A 14,560-nucleotide genomic window follows, 5' to 3' on the forward strand; every position below is an offset into this window, starting at 1 on the left:
ATTATTAGGCTGGTAGAGAAAGGAATGTTGTACATGTAAATTAACTAGATTTTTAGCAAAGCATTTTGCAAAGTCTCATAACTGTTCTTGTGGCAGAGATGGAGGGGTGTGGGCTAGATGGGAGTATGGTTAGGTGAGTTCAGGGCTAGTCGAATGGCTGGCCCTAAAGAGTAGCCATTAATAGTTTGATAGTAACACGAAAGATGCTCTCTAGGGGTGGTGCTCTAGGTATTTGTGTTTGGGGTCTGTGTTGCTTGTTTATTTTTATTTTTTCAATCATAAAAGTTTTTTTTTTATCATTTTCCAGTTACATGTAAAAATAGTTTAACATTTATTTTCATAAGATTTTTAGTTCCAAATTTTTCTCCCCCCCCAAAGGCAGAAAGCAATCTGATATAGGTTATATATGTACAATCATATTAAACATATGGGTTTGTGTTATTTAATGTTTTAATTAATATCTTGGATAAAGGCTCAAATAGTGGGCTCATCACATTTGCAGAAAAGCCAAAAATATTTTTACGGATAAGAATGTTGGATTGATTCTACCAATATTAAATTTAATAGAGATAAATTGTATTATCTTATAGTTGGGATTAAAAAAATCAACTCGTGGGGGCAGCTAGGTGGTGCAGTGGATAGAGCACCGGCCCTGGAGTCAGGAGTGCCTGAGTTCAAATCCGGCCTCAGACACTTAACACTTACTAGCTGTGTGACCCTGGGCAAGTCACTTAACCCCAACTGCCTCACTTAAAAAAAAAAAATCAACTCATGAACATGTAATAGAGGAGGTGTGGGTGGACACATAATTTGTCTAAAAAATGGGGATAGGGTTTGGTGGAATAAATCAGAGGTGTCAAACAGGGAACCTGAGGGCCACGTGTGGCCAGCAACAACCAGCTCTTATACCAGTTTAAAATGTAATGGGGGGGGGGGTGGCTAGGTAGTGCAGTGGATAAAGCACCGGCCCTGGATTCAGGAGTTCCTGAGTTCAAATCCGGCCTCAGACACTTGACACTTACTGGCTGTGTGACCCTGGGCAAGTCATTTAACCCCATTGCCCCATAAAAAAAATGTAATGGGGGGTGGGGCAGCTAGTTGGCGCAGTGAATAGAGCACCAGCCCCGGAGTCAGGAGGACCTGAATTCAAATCCAGCCTCAGACACCTGACACTTACTTGCTGTGTGACCTTGGGCAAGTCACTTAACCCCAATTACCTCACCAAAAGACAAAACAAAACAAAACCAAAAAACAAAACAAAACAAAAACAAAAAACCCAAACAAACCCCAAAAATGTAATTGGGAAATATTTAACAAAAAACAAATAAAAATACCATAAAACATAAATTACATTACATTTTAGGTTTTGGGTGATAAGCAGTCCATGGGGATCTTTATGTACACATTCGTGGCTCTCTTCCTATTTGAGGATGATGCCACTGGGCTATGCAGTTATCCTTTCCACATCAAGATTTTCCCCATCTCAGTTTCAACATATTGCTGGTTGGTGAAATTAAATGGGATTTTTGGGGGGAGTTTTACAGAAGCCACAGATAACATGTGAAGGCCAGCAGACAACACAGAAAAAGTTTAGAAACTCAGAAATGCATGAAATATATGCATTGTATTTTTACTTAGCATTGACCTACAAATAGCCTATGGCCAAATACTCAACCCATATTTTACAATAAGGTTCTGTAAACACACCATAATAGAAAAAGGAAAAAAAAAACCAGATTTCTGCTCTGTTATGAAGGGAGAGCTAAAAAAATTTTATGTGGATTTTTCAGATCATGGGGGTGCTGCATCCCCAATTCCCCCCACAATGTGGAAGGGATAACTAATAGTGGAAATAGTGAATAGAGCACCAGCCCCTGAGCCAGGAGCACCTGAGTTCAAATCTGCCCTCAGACACTTTATACTCACTAGTTGTGTGACCTTGGGCAAACCATTTAACCTTGATTGCCTTGCCAATAAAAAAAACAAAACAAAACAAAAAAAACCAAGGTAGGAAAAAATGAAAATGTAATATAGCAGCCTCCTAAAAAAATCTAATGGGATCATAGGCTGCATTAAGAAAAGTATAGTAAAGACAAGAGAGAAGATAGTCTTCCCTGGTCAAATCATTTCTGGAATATTGTTTAGGCAATGGATTTTAGGAAGGGCACTGTGGAAAACACTCCACAGGGAGGGAAACAAGGAGAATGGATGGTTTTGAGATCATGACATGAGTGTTTGTTGGAAGAACAAGGGGAATTATATTTGTTTTGCGTGTTCAATTCATGGGAGCAATTGTTTGAAATTGCAAAGAAGTAAATTTCTTTCTTTCTGTTTTTTTTGTTTTGTTTTGTTTTTTGGTGAGGTAATTGGGGTTAAGTGACTTGCCCAGGGTCACACAGCTAGTAAGTGTTAAGTGCCTGAGACCAGATTTAAACTCGGGTCCTCCTGAATCCAGGGCCAGTGCTCTATCCACTGTGCCACCTAGCTGCCCCGAAGTAAATTTATTTCAAAAGGAAAAACTTCCATGTAATGAGAAGTTTTTTTTTAATGAATGGGTGGCCTTTGAAGGTCATAAATACTGGGTAGGATCTCAAAGGCTGTCTAGTCCAAACCTACCAATTTATAGAGGAGGAAACTGAGGCCTAGGGAAGTTGATGACTCATCTATGACAAAGCTGTTACGTTTCAGAAGCAGAATTTGAAAGCAGATCCTTCTGAAAATTTTTAAGAAATTGTTCAGTTGTGTCTAATTCTTTGGAATCCCATTTGGGGTTTAATTGGCAAAGATATTGGAGTGGTTTGCCGTTTCCTTCTCCAGCTCACTTTACAGATAAAGAACTGAGGCAAACAGGGTGAAAGTGACTTGCCCAGGGTCACACAACTAATTAGTGTCTGATGCCAGATTTGAACTCCGGAAGATAAGTCTTCCTGACTTCAGGTCTGAGCAATCTATTGCACCACCTAGCTGCCCTTTCTTTCTATAACAAAATTAATAAAAACTTACTTATTTCATGTTTTCTTTTGAGAAGTGTTTCATTCCTGATTCTTTGGGTCCCTCTGCTGGTCAGTTATGAGGATAGCAATTTGTCTATTGGAATGCTTGTATTTCTAGTCTGTTAGGCTCATCTTACCCATTTGCTAAGCACACAAAGTTTTTCAGTTGCTAGGTAGTTTTCAAAGAAATTAAGCCTGTAATTATGAATGGGCTTGGAAAATGATATTATAAGAGCAAGTAAAAAATTGTTCCTGAGCTCTGTGAGGAAGTGAGACTGTTGGCTCAGCTGATGAGTTATCTCTTTGCCCCTTTGTTTTTCTTTGCTATACACAAGTTCCTCCTGAATGTCTTTTTCTTCAAGCCCTCTTTTTAACTCATCTACTGGACTTTCTTACTTTTCATTAAGTTCTTTCCCACACAACACTGCTGCTCTTCCTTCCTTTTAGTCTTTTTTCTAGCAGGGATAGCTTTTTTTTTTAACTAATCAACTAACCAATTAATTGATTAATTAACTAATCAATCAATCAATTAATTTAGAATTTTCCTCAAGTTGCATATATAAACAAATTTTCACATAGATTTTTAAAACTTTGTGTTCCAAATTGAGCAGGGATATTGTTAACTTTTTCGGGACCTCTAAGCCCTCTTCCAAATCATCTCAACTTGCTCCATCAGAAAAAGAATTCTGGGTCTGAAGGACCATGGAAGTGCCTGCCATTAACATACCTCATGTATTTTTATCCCTCCAAGGCAATGAGGGTTAAGTGACTTGTCCAGGGTCACTCACACAGCTGGTAAGTGTCAAGTGTCTGAGACCACATTTGAACTCAGGTCCTCCTGAATCCAGGGCTGGTACTTTATCCACTGCGCCACCAAGCTGTCCCCCTCATGCACTTTTAAAGAACTCTTGAAACACTTCCTTTTCTTCTTCTTTTTTTTTTCTTTTTTTTTTTTTAGTGAGGCAATTGGGGTTAAGTGACTTGCCCAGGGTCACACAGCTAGTAAGTGTTAAGTGTCTGAGGCCGGATTTGAACTCAGGTCCTCCTGACTCCAGGGCCGGTGTTCTATCCACTGCCCCACTTGCTTTTCTTCTAAGGTGGTTTAATACATATTCCATTTGGCTAATTTAGATGCTGTCCTGCATGGGAGTAGACTACCAGCTGGCATTCATATAGTGCTTTAAGGTTTGCAAAGCACTTGGCATATATCATCTCATTTTATCGGCGCAACAACCCTGGGAGGCAGGTAAGGTTATCATTCCCATGTTACAGGTGAAGAAATTGAGATTGATCATGCCCAGGATCACGTAGCTAATAAATGTTTGATAGGATTAGAGCTCAGGGCTTCCAGATTCTAAGTCCTACACTCTTGACTATGCTTCCCAGCCTCTTCATTTGCAGTCAGAAGGACTGCTTTTGAAATTCCACCCAGCTAGTTAGTTGCTCTTTATGGGAACTTCTTCATAAAGGTATGTTTCCTATCGCCAAACCCAGGATTTCATTGATTCAGCGAACTCCAAAAGCAGCAATTTTCTTTCACAAAGTCTTTCCTGATCTCCTCTGTTGTTAGTCCCTTCCCTGCCTCCAACACCAAAATTAATTTGTATTTATATTTTGTATTGCGAGGCAGCATGATAGAGTGGATAGAACCAGCCTCAGGGGCAGGAATCCCCGAGTTCCAAGCCAGCCTCTGACACATATTTAGCCGTGTGACCAAATCACTTCACCTCTCAGAGGCCTAAGCAACTCAATTCCAAATATTGTGGAGTAAATGACTGTATGGGTAAAGGAAACTCCTGCTTTTGGAGTTCACTGAATCAACGAAATCCTAGGTTTGGTGATAGGAGCCTGCCTCTAGCAACCAGTACAAGACTGCAATATTAATAGCTGCTTCAGAAATGTGTGTTGAGTTAGTATCTACGCCTCAGTTTCTTCCCCTGTAAAGGTTGGGGAGGTGGGGGAGGGGGTATTGGACCAGATCATCTATGAGGTCCCTTCTAGATCTTCGTAAGAAGACCTGATATCTCAAAGGTTGGGGCTTTCTTGACAGAATCTCTCTCTATAAAAAGTAGTTACTCTCTGCACTCTGCCTTGACCAGGCCAGTTCTAGGTATTGTGTTGAGTTCTGGGTACCACATTTTAGGATACAGATGTGAGGAAGAGGGCTCCCAGGATGGAGAGAGGACCAGTTTGCTGAGAGTCTGGAATCTGAAGAGTCCGACTTCAGAAACCCTCCAGCCTGTGGTGGTTCCATCCCTATTCTTAGACCCCTTCCCATCCAGAGTAGTAGATGAGAGGACAAGAATGGGGAGAGGAGCAGAAAAGAGGAAGAAGCATCAGCCTCACCTTTACTCCTTCTCCGTATAGATGACCATTCAATGTGAAATATGCTCCGTCGTCTGGGTACAACAGCTTCCAGGCTATCATCCGCTTTTTCTTCAACCTTTGGGGGCTGCTCCTCACTGCCACCTGGCCAGGGTTGCAAGATCAGAGACAAATTCCAATTCAGTCCAAGTTGTGTTCTGAATAGAGAGGGTGAAATCGGGGAGCCATGGGAAACGAAAGTCAAATATGACAGCCCAAAAGGATGAAGCCCTGCAAGGCTCCTAGTGGGCCCACCATCTCCAACAGACACCATGCACTTCTTTTCTTCTCTTGGTTATACCCAGGTCTATGTGGACACTATTTTACGTGCCTCCTTCTCCAAAGCTGGGTGTCACAATGGAAGGAACTCGGGACTTGGACCCAGAAAACCCAGATTTCATTAGGTGCTCTAGCACCTAATTGACAGTGCCCAAGACCATGTAATCTCCTTGTGCTTTTAGCCTTTTTATCTGTAAAATGGAGATAGTGTTTACACTGCTTTTCTTGCAGTAGTAGTGTGAGGACAAAGCTGGTCAATTTTAAAGCACTGAATGTGAATTGTTTTTCCTTGAGCTCTGTCTCTGGCTGCTTATGATTCCCATTTATATAGGGAACACCTAATGAGGAAATCCCCCATCAATGAAGATGGGCACTGTTCTACAATCATTATTGGAGAGTAGCCTGGGGGCAATGAGAGGTTAAATGGCTTTTTTGGGAGGGGCAATGGGGGTTAAGTGACTTGCCCAGGGTCACACAGCTTGTAAGTGTCAAGTGTCTGATGTCAGATTTGAACTCAGATCCTCCTGAATCCAAGGCCAGTGCTTTATCCACTGTGCCACCTAGCTGCCCCCAGTCAAATGGCTTCTTGACCATATCATACAACCAATTGTGTGAGATGGGACTGGACAGGTCTTGACTCTGAGGCCAGCCCTCTACCCACTATGCTATCCTGCTTCTCTAATACTCCCTTTTAATAGAAGCCTTGATTTTGTCTACCCATGGATTAACTTCCCTGCTTCCTTATTTATTAAATTCAAACCATCCCACTTTTTCCAAACCCACCAAGCATCCCTGCTCCTTCCCAAGCAAGAGATCCAGAAGGGACAAAGAGCATGAGGCTGAAAACATGGGTCCTGAGTAAAAATGTCAACAACTCTGGGGAGGGAGAAAACCAAGTTTACTCGGTTGACCTGAATTAGTGGGGTGGGAGTATTTAGAGAAGCAAAACATGAGGCAGATTAAGGAAGGGTAAGGACTAAAAAGCAAAGTCAAGATTAAGAGGGAGTTGGGTTTTTTTTTTTTTTAGTCCAACCCGAATGTCTGCATGAAAATAAAAATTTGGTGATATCATTTTCTCAGAGAGTGAAAGATCATAAATTATCCATTCCCAGGTAGGCTTTGTGACTTAGTGATCTTCTCTTCCTGATTTAAGATGGGGTGATGCTTAAACAAAAGGGATGGATCTCTTAGAATGGAAATACATCCCCTGAACGCCAGAGGGGAAAACGTTCTTTGATGGAATGCCATTCCTAGTTGTTCTCAACCCACACTATGCAGGTGTCTGCCTACTTTGCCTATGGATTGGCCTTGAGTAGAACAAGGGAAACTGCCTATTGGCTCTAATGACTGCTTACCATCTCTTAGAACGAGGATGCCAGGAAAGTCGGCAATGGACCTTTGCTGCCTTCTTCCTACTCTTGCCCTCTCCATCATAATCAACCACATTTCACATGAATCACTTCTCTAATACATCCTAAGGCCAGCGTGAATTACTGGTCACTTATTCACTATCAGCTGGGTTCGCCAGCTTCCAGCTGTGCAGTGCTACAGCCGTGAATCAGATCAGCTACAAGAGACGTTGGCTTGTAACCTGTCACCTTAAATTCCCCATACCATGGGAACAATTACACACTCAACACCTGGTGGCTGCCTGGACTCCAGCTGGAAAGTAATAATTTTTAATTTTACTTTAATATAATGCTTTAAAGCTGTCAGAATTGCTGACCTGTTATGGTCTCTGAGCTGCAGAGGACGGGTATTATCCCCATTCAACAGATGAGAAACATGAGGCATGTCATACATCTATGTTCAGACCATTTGCTTGCTCAAGGCGAGGCTAGTGAGAACTATGAATGTATGGGCATAGAGACTAGATGGGTGATGCCATAAGGGATGATGAACTCCACTTGACACTTACTAGCTGTGTGACCCTGAGCAAGTCACTTAACCCCAGTTGCCTCACCAAAAAAAAAAAAAAAAAAAGAGAGATAATGAACTCTCCAGGTAAGAAGAACCCCTCAGGGAAGCACCTTCTCTGCAGTTTATAATCTTTTTTTTTTTTTTTTAAGGGCAATGAGGGTTAAGTGTTGCCCAGGGTCACACAGCTAGTGTCAAGTGTCTGAGGCTGGATTTGAACTCGGGTCCTCCCGAATCTAGGGCCAGTGCTCTACCCACTGTACCACCTAGCTGCCCCCATGAATTTATAATCTTAAAGAGTTGTTTAGAACATGGAGAGATCACTAGTTACCATATGTTAGAGGCTGGACTTGAACCCAAGTCTTCTTGGCTTTGAGGCCTGTTCTTTCCCCACTAGGCAATACTGCCTCCCCTGGATATAAAGCAATGGATAAATATAAGTTGCTCTCATTATGATTCGGGCTGCTGAATCCCTCATTTCACCCAGTATAGGGCTTTGCACCTAGAAAGTGCTCACACTCTTGATTATCTCCTGGAATTGGGGGTAAGTCTTAGGAGTTAAGTAATTTCTCTGCATGCCTGTGGTGTTTGAAGCATGTCACTCCTCCCCAAACAAGCCTCATCAGGTACCCCGATGCAGGGGACCTTGTGCTGGATGTGGTTCAGGTCCATTCCAGGTATGTGGTGCCTACCCAGGAAGTTCCCTGAGCTCCAGTGTTTTCCCAGGCCAGGGTCAAGTGATGCTTACAGGTAAGAGAGGGGCAGTTACAAGTGATAATGATTTGTTAGGAAACACTTTTCTGGAAGAGTAGCCCTCTCACAGTAGCCACACCTGACCTGACTTCTAGCAGAGACCCTGTAAAATGCCAACCATCCAGATGCTGGAGGTGACAAAGGCCACTTTGAGTCTTGGAGAAAAACACACAAGCCACAGCAGAGGCTGCATTATCTTCCCTCTGGTAACTTCTAAATGGTCTCTCTTGATGGGGGAAAAAGACTAGACAAAGGGTTCAGATTTTCTTTGCTAAAAAGGCACCTTTGCTGACAGGACACAGGGTCTGCAAGGCTTCTCTCTCTGTTATTGGGTTTTGGATGTGGCTCTCAAAACCAATTTCCTAGAGCAGGCTTTATTTCAGCCCCATATCATTTGTTAGAAAGAACAATGCAGAACTCACACTGTGGAGAATTTTTGTAGCCACAGTTTGACCCATTAGTCACACCTTCTGTATATCTCCCATGCCTCAGCATCTCTTTTGACCTCCCTGCCCTCTGCCTCTGCACACTCACATTCAATTCAAGGCAATTCTTCAGCATTAAAAGATACAGTCACTATGTTTTCCTTCCAAAGATACAGGTCTGATGAGGTCACTCCTTTGCTCAAAATCCTTTAGTGGCTCCCTATTGTTTCTAGGATGGAATGTATACTACTAAGCCGGGGACTTATGATCCTCCTCGGTTTGGTTCCTATTTACCTTTTATGACCTCATTTCATGTTCATTTTCTTCATACACTCATACCTTTCTAGATTTTTTCCTCCTCACACTCTACATTCCAGCCGAACTCCACTGGCAGCATGTTCCTTAAATATGTCTTGCTCCCTCCTGCTTCAATGTATACATGCCTACTGCCCATGTGCCTAGAATATACCCCTGCCTCACCTCTGGGCATTGGGATATTTCTCTTCCTTCAAAGCTTAGCCCAGGTGCTCCCTTCTCCATAAAGCCTTAGCTGATATCTTCAGCTAAAGGTGATTTCTCCTTCCTCAAATATTGCTAGAGCATTTTGCCTGGACCACCTCTTTGCCTCTAGGTCTGAAATCAGGAGGACCTGAGTTCAAATCTAGCCTCAGACACTAGCTGTGTAATCCTTAACAAGTTACTTTACCTCACTTTCCTCAGCTGTGAAGTGGGGATAACAATAACATCTACTCTCAAGGTTGCTGTGAAGACCATGAGGTAAATATTTGTCAAGAGCTTGACCTATCCCTCGGTCCACAGTAGGCGCTTAATAAATGCTTGTTTCTCTCCCTCCCCTCTGTCACATTCTACCTTGTATTATATTGATTTGTATGCAAGTCTTATTGGTCCTAATAGATTTTTACACCCCTTCTGGGCAGGAGCAGCATCATTTTTCATCTTTGTCTTTTCAGCACATAGCTCAATGGCCTTTGCATAGAATTCAATTTAACTCAAGAAACATTTATTTACTTGTGCCTTGAAAAGAGCAGTCCTTGTGGTTGAGAGAAGAATCATCTCTTTCCATGTTGGATTCAAATTTTTAAAAACTATTTTTCAGAATATCATAGAATCATAGACTGCTAGAGTCGGTAGGGAACACAGAGAGCATCCAGTCCTTTGATTTTACAGATAAGGAAACTGAGCAAGGGCATGTAACTAGTCAATGACAAAACACTGTTCGATGTTTCTGTAGGGTGGTGGTTTGTTCAGTCGTTTTCAGTTGTATCTGATTCTTTATGACCCCATTTTGGGATCTTCTTCTCAAAGATACTGGAGTAGTTTGTCATTTCCTTCTCCAGCTCATTTATAGATGAGGAACAGAGGCAAACAGGGTTAAGTGACTTACCTAGGGTGATACAGCTAGTGTCTGAGGCCAGATTTTAATTTGGGAAGAGGACTCTTTCTGACTCCAGGCTTGGCACTCTAACCATTGTTCACTTAGCTGCCCCTTCTATAGGGTACATTGATATTTAAACCATTCCTGACATTTCCTATGGGAAGCAAAGGACATAGGAGAAAAATTCCCCCTCCCTCCCAAATTTCTAGAAAATCTAAGAAGAGGAAAGGCATGTGGAAAGAGAGAATGAAAGATTCGAGCCATGTCAACATGGACACCAGAATGTGAAGTACTTGAAATCATTGTCATCTAATCAAACACTAGCCAACTCTCAATATTATTATTCATAACAACTCATGTTGCTACATTAGGATTTACTTACAAATCTCATTAACATTAGGATTTACAAAGTATTTTCTCCATCAAAACCTTCAAGGATAGATAGTGGCATTATTATTATTCCGCATTTTACAGATGATGAAACTGAGGTTCAGAGACGTTTTATGACTTTACTCATAGAAGAGACCCATTAGAGTCAGGATTTATGAGTCTGGGTCCATTATTCCTTTTATTATTTCCTACTACCTCTTTCTGGGAAAGGAAGAGTGTGAATCATTTAAAAAAAATTTAATTAATTAATTAATTTGGGGGGAGGCAGGACAATGAGGGGTAAGTGACTTGCCCAGGGTCACACAGCTAGTAAATGTCAAGTGTCTGAGGCTGGATTGGAACTCAGGTCCTCCTCAATCTGGGGCTATTGCTTTATCCACTGCCCCATGAATCATTAATTTTAGCAATAGTGTTTAACCTTCTCACCTCTTCACACCTCATGCTACTGTACCTTTCTCCCAAAGATGCTCACCAGTTGACTAATTGGTTGGATTGGTTTTCATCTTCTTTTATATACTTTGCCTACTGGGAAAGATGGAGTGAAGAAGAGTCTTCAAAAATATACCCAATCCATGGTCAAATGCTACCAATTTCTCCTTCAATATCTTTCATATCTATTCCTTCTCTCCATTCTCACTGTCCTGACCCTTGGTCTTCAGCTCCTTATATTTGCATTATTTTGTTTTTGTGGGGGTTTTTTTGTGTGTGGGTTTTTTTTGTTTTTTTGTTTTTTTGGTGAGGCAATTGAGGTTAAGTGACTTGCCTAGGGTCACACAGTTAGTAAGTGTCAAGCATCTGAGGCCGGATTTGAACTCAGGTACTCCTTACTCCAGGGCCGGTGCTGCCCCATATTTGCATTATTGAAAAAAAAAACAAACAAACAACTTCCTGACCAGATTCTCTGACTCTTCCATCACCAATATAACTTACACACTGTCAGATTCCTTATCCAAAACACAACTTTTATCCCATTACTCCCTTATATAGGAAGTTAAAATGGTTTCCTGATCATCTATCATTGTAGATTCCAATTCCTTCACCTAAGTTTTGAGCCACTTCCCCCCACCTTCCCATCTGTTTGCATTTGATCTATCCAAATTGTTTCCAAGTCTTCTCCTATTCAAGCCCTTCATTTCCATTAGGCAGGTCTCTTCGCTGACATGATAAGTCCTGTCCTACTTTTAGCTAGACCTCCATCACCTTATAACCCAAATAGACCGACCTGTCATTCTCTTCTGTGCCTTCTAAATCTTTCCCATTTTTCGGTGCCCAACCCAACTTCTTTCTCTTCTATGAGGATAGCAGAGAGAATATTCATTCCCTTCTAGGAAGATAGGGGTTGCCTATTGCCACCCACAGTAATCTCTCAGTTCTCTACATTTCTTTGCCAATTAGAATCAAATAATTTTCAGAGTTGGAAAGGAACTCAAAGGTCATCTATTCCAACCCCAACTTGAAGTATGAATTTTTCCCATGGCCAATATTATCCCATCTATTTTATTTATTTTTTCTTTTCTTTTCTTTCTTTTCTTTCTTTCTTTCTTTTCTTTCTTTCTTTCTTTCTTTCTTTCTTTCTTTCTTTCTTTCTTTCTTTCTTTCTTTCTTTCTTTCTTTCTTTCTGTCTGTCTGTCTGTCTGTCTGTCTGTCTGTCTGTCTGTCTGTCTGTCTGTCTGTCTGTCTGTCTGTCTGTCTGTCTTTCTTTCTTTCTTTCTTTCTTTCTTTCTTTCTTTCTTTCTTTCTTTCTTTCTTTCTTTCTTTCTTTCTTTCTTTCTTTTTTAGGTTGGGCAATGAGGGTTAAGTGACTTGCCCAGGGTCACACAGCTAGTAAGTGTCAAGTGTCTGAGGCCAGATTTGAACTCAGGTACTCCTGAATCCAGGGCCAGTGCTTTATCCACTGTGCCACCTAGCTGCCTGGTCTCCCATCTATTTTAAGACTTCTTGCATCAGGGTCCTCCTTTCCTTCCAAGGCAGGTTTTCTACCTTTGGACAGCTCTTACAGTTGTTATAAAGTCTGTGGTACTGACTTAGAATCAGGAGCACCCTCTTCATTGCTGAATTGTTCACCAGGGGCTTTATGTTACCCCTTTCTCCTCAATTACATTATTAACTCCTTAAGAGTGGTGTCTTCTCCTTCTCTTGTGTTTCCTCAGAGCACCTACTATAGGGTAGGACCATAATTGTTGGATCTGGGTCTTTTGACATGGAGCCCAATATTCCTATTATGCTCTGCTACCACATTTTCTTCCTTCCTTCCTTCCTTCCTTCCTTCCTTCCTTCCTTCCTTCCTTCCTTCCTTCCTTCCTTCCTTCCTTCCTTCCTTCCTTCCTTCCTTCCTTCCTTCCTTCCTTCCTTCCTTCCTTCCTTCCTTCCTTCCTTCCTTCCTTCCTTCCTTCCTGTGAGGCAGTTGGGGTTAAGTGACTTGCCCAGGGTCACACAGCTAGCAAGTGTCAAGTGTCTGAGGCCGGATTTAAACTCATGTCCTCCTGACTCCAGAGTCAGTGCTCTATCCACTGCACTACCTAGCTGCCCCTATTCAATATTTTTTTAAAAAGGGCAAAAATATTGAATAAACTACAAACTGCTTTTACAGACAAAATATGAGCTAAGTTTGAAAATCTGGCATTAACCACAGACCAAAAACCCTTAACATTTGTCTATATATTAGGGAGCCTATGTTCCAGGAAGTGAACTATAATTTGCCTCTTTGCAAGATACTACTATAACATGCTTACTGTGCTTCTCATTTTATGTAAGGGTAACTTTTTTATGTTTAAAGAAATGCACAATGGATTTGGAAGAATTGCTCTGATGTTTAAAAAATAAATAGGCATCTAACTACAAGGTCACCCCCTAATATGGATAGCTATTAAAACATTCTATTACCTACAGCTTCAAAACACTCAATAGAAATATCACCATGAGATCTGCTGAGAGAGGAAGTTTAGCATAATAGAAAGCTGGGGTTGAATTCTAGAAGGTTGAGGTTAGACAATAGCTGTATAACCTTAGGTAAGTCACTTAATTTCTCTGGGCCTCAGTTTCTTTATCTACAAAATAGAGCTGGTTTTAGGACCTAATGAAATAAAGTATAGAAATCACTTTGCAAACCAAAAAGTGCTATGTAAATGTAGGCTCTCCTTAGGATGCAGGTAGTTATTGCTCTCTTCAGGCAGTAGTTCCAAAAACCACAGTCACTTAATATTAAGTTCCCCAACTTGTATCCCTCCAAAAAAAAGCATAAATGATTTTTTGAAAACAAGTATTTTTTACTTATAGGGTATGGGATTCCCTTTCTATTATTCTGTCTCTATTTGTTACCATTATTTGGAAATGTAGTTTATTCTGAGGATTTATTTTGTAGCCTGCAACTTTGCAAAAAATATTGTCCCAATTAGTATTTTTGCTGATTTCCTAAGGTTTTCCAAGTCTACCATTATGTCATTAGAAAATATAAATGGTTTTACCTCCTTTTTTACTATCTTTAGACCTTTGATTTCTTTCATTGCTATTGCTAGCATTTCCAGAACTATATCTTGTGAGTAGTATAAACAGTTTGATTAGATAAAAGAGGGAATAAATTCATCTTTAATTTATATAGTTACAAAAGTTGTGATACTTTAAATAAAGAAAGCTAAGATGAGCTTAATCTTAAATACATCCTAGAATGGCTAGACTGACCGCTATAGTCACATTAGTTTTTTTTTTTAAATCTTCCATTTATTTTATTTTTTCCAGTTACATGTAAAGGTAGTTTTCAACATTCATTTTCATAAGATTTAGAGTTCTAAATTTTACTAGGACAGTATATAAATCATTGAAATCTACAAATAATTCACAGATCTATTATAGCTAGTACTCAGCATTCAATACATCAAATGGATCCCCTGACAACAAAATGTTGTCTATTTCTGGGGAGGAAAAGCAGGAGGAACATCAGAGAAACAAGACATTAGGACTGGAAATGACTTTAGAAATTATCTGGTCCCAACTATCTTACAGAAGGGGAAACTGAGGCCCAGAAAGGTGAAATGATTTACCTGAGG

At 40.7% G+C, this 14,560-nt stretch overlaps 1 protein-coding gene across 2 annotated transcripts in view; it reads right to left on the reverse strand.

Moving 5' to 3' along the window:
• SLC14A2 (solute carrier family 14 member 2) overlaps nt 1-14,560 on the reverse strand; it is a 77,052-nt gene that overhangs the window by 24,995 nt on the left and 37,497 nt on the right. For both annotated transcript variants that reach the window (XM_043975848.1, XM_043975849.1), the window contains one exon: nt 5,340-5,462. In XM_043975848.1, coding sequence (XP_043831783.1) covers nt 5,340-5,462 — 123 coding nt within the window. The remainder of the gene's footprint in view (nt 1-5,339; nt 5,463-14,560) is intronic.

This window comes from Dromiciops gliroides, chromosome 1 (genome assembly GCF_019393635.1).
Source record: "Dromiciops gliroides isolate mDroGli1 chromosome 1, mDroGli1.pri, whole genome shotgun sequence".
In the NCBI taxonomy this organism is placed as follows: domain Eukaryota; kingdom Metazoa; phylum Chordata; class Mammalia; order Microbiotheria; family Microbiotheriidae; genus Dromiciops; species Dromiciops gliroides.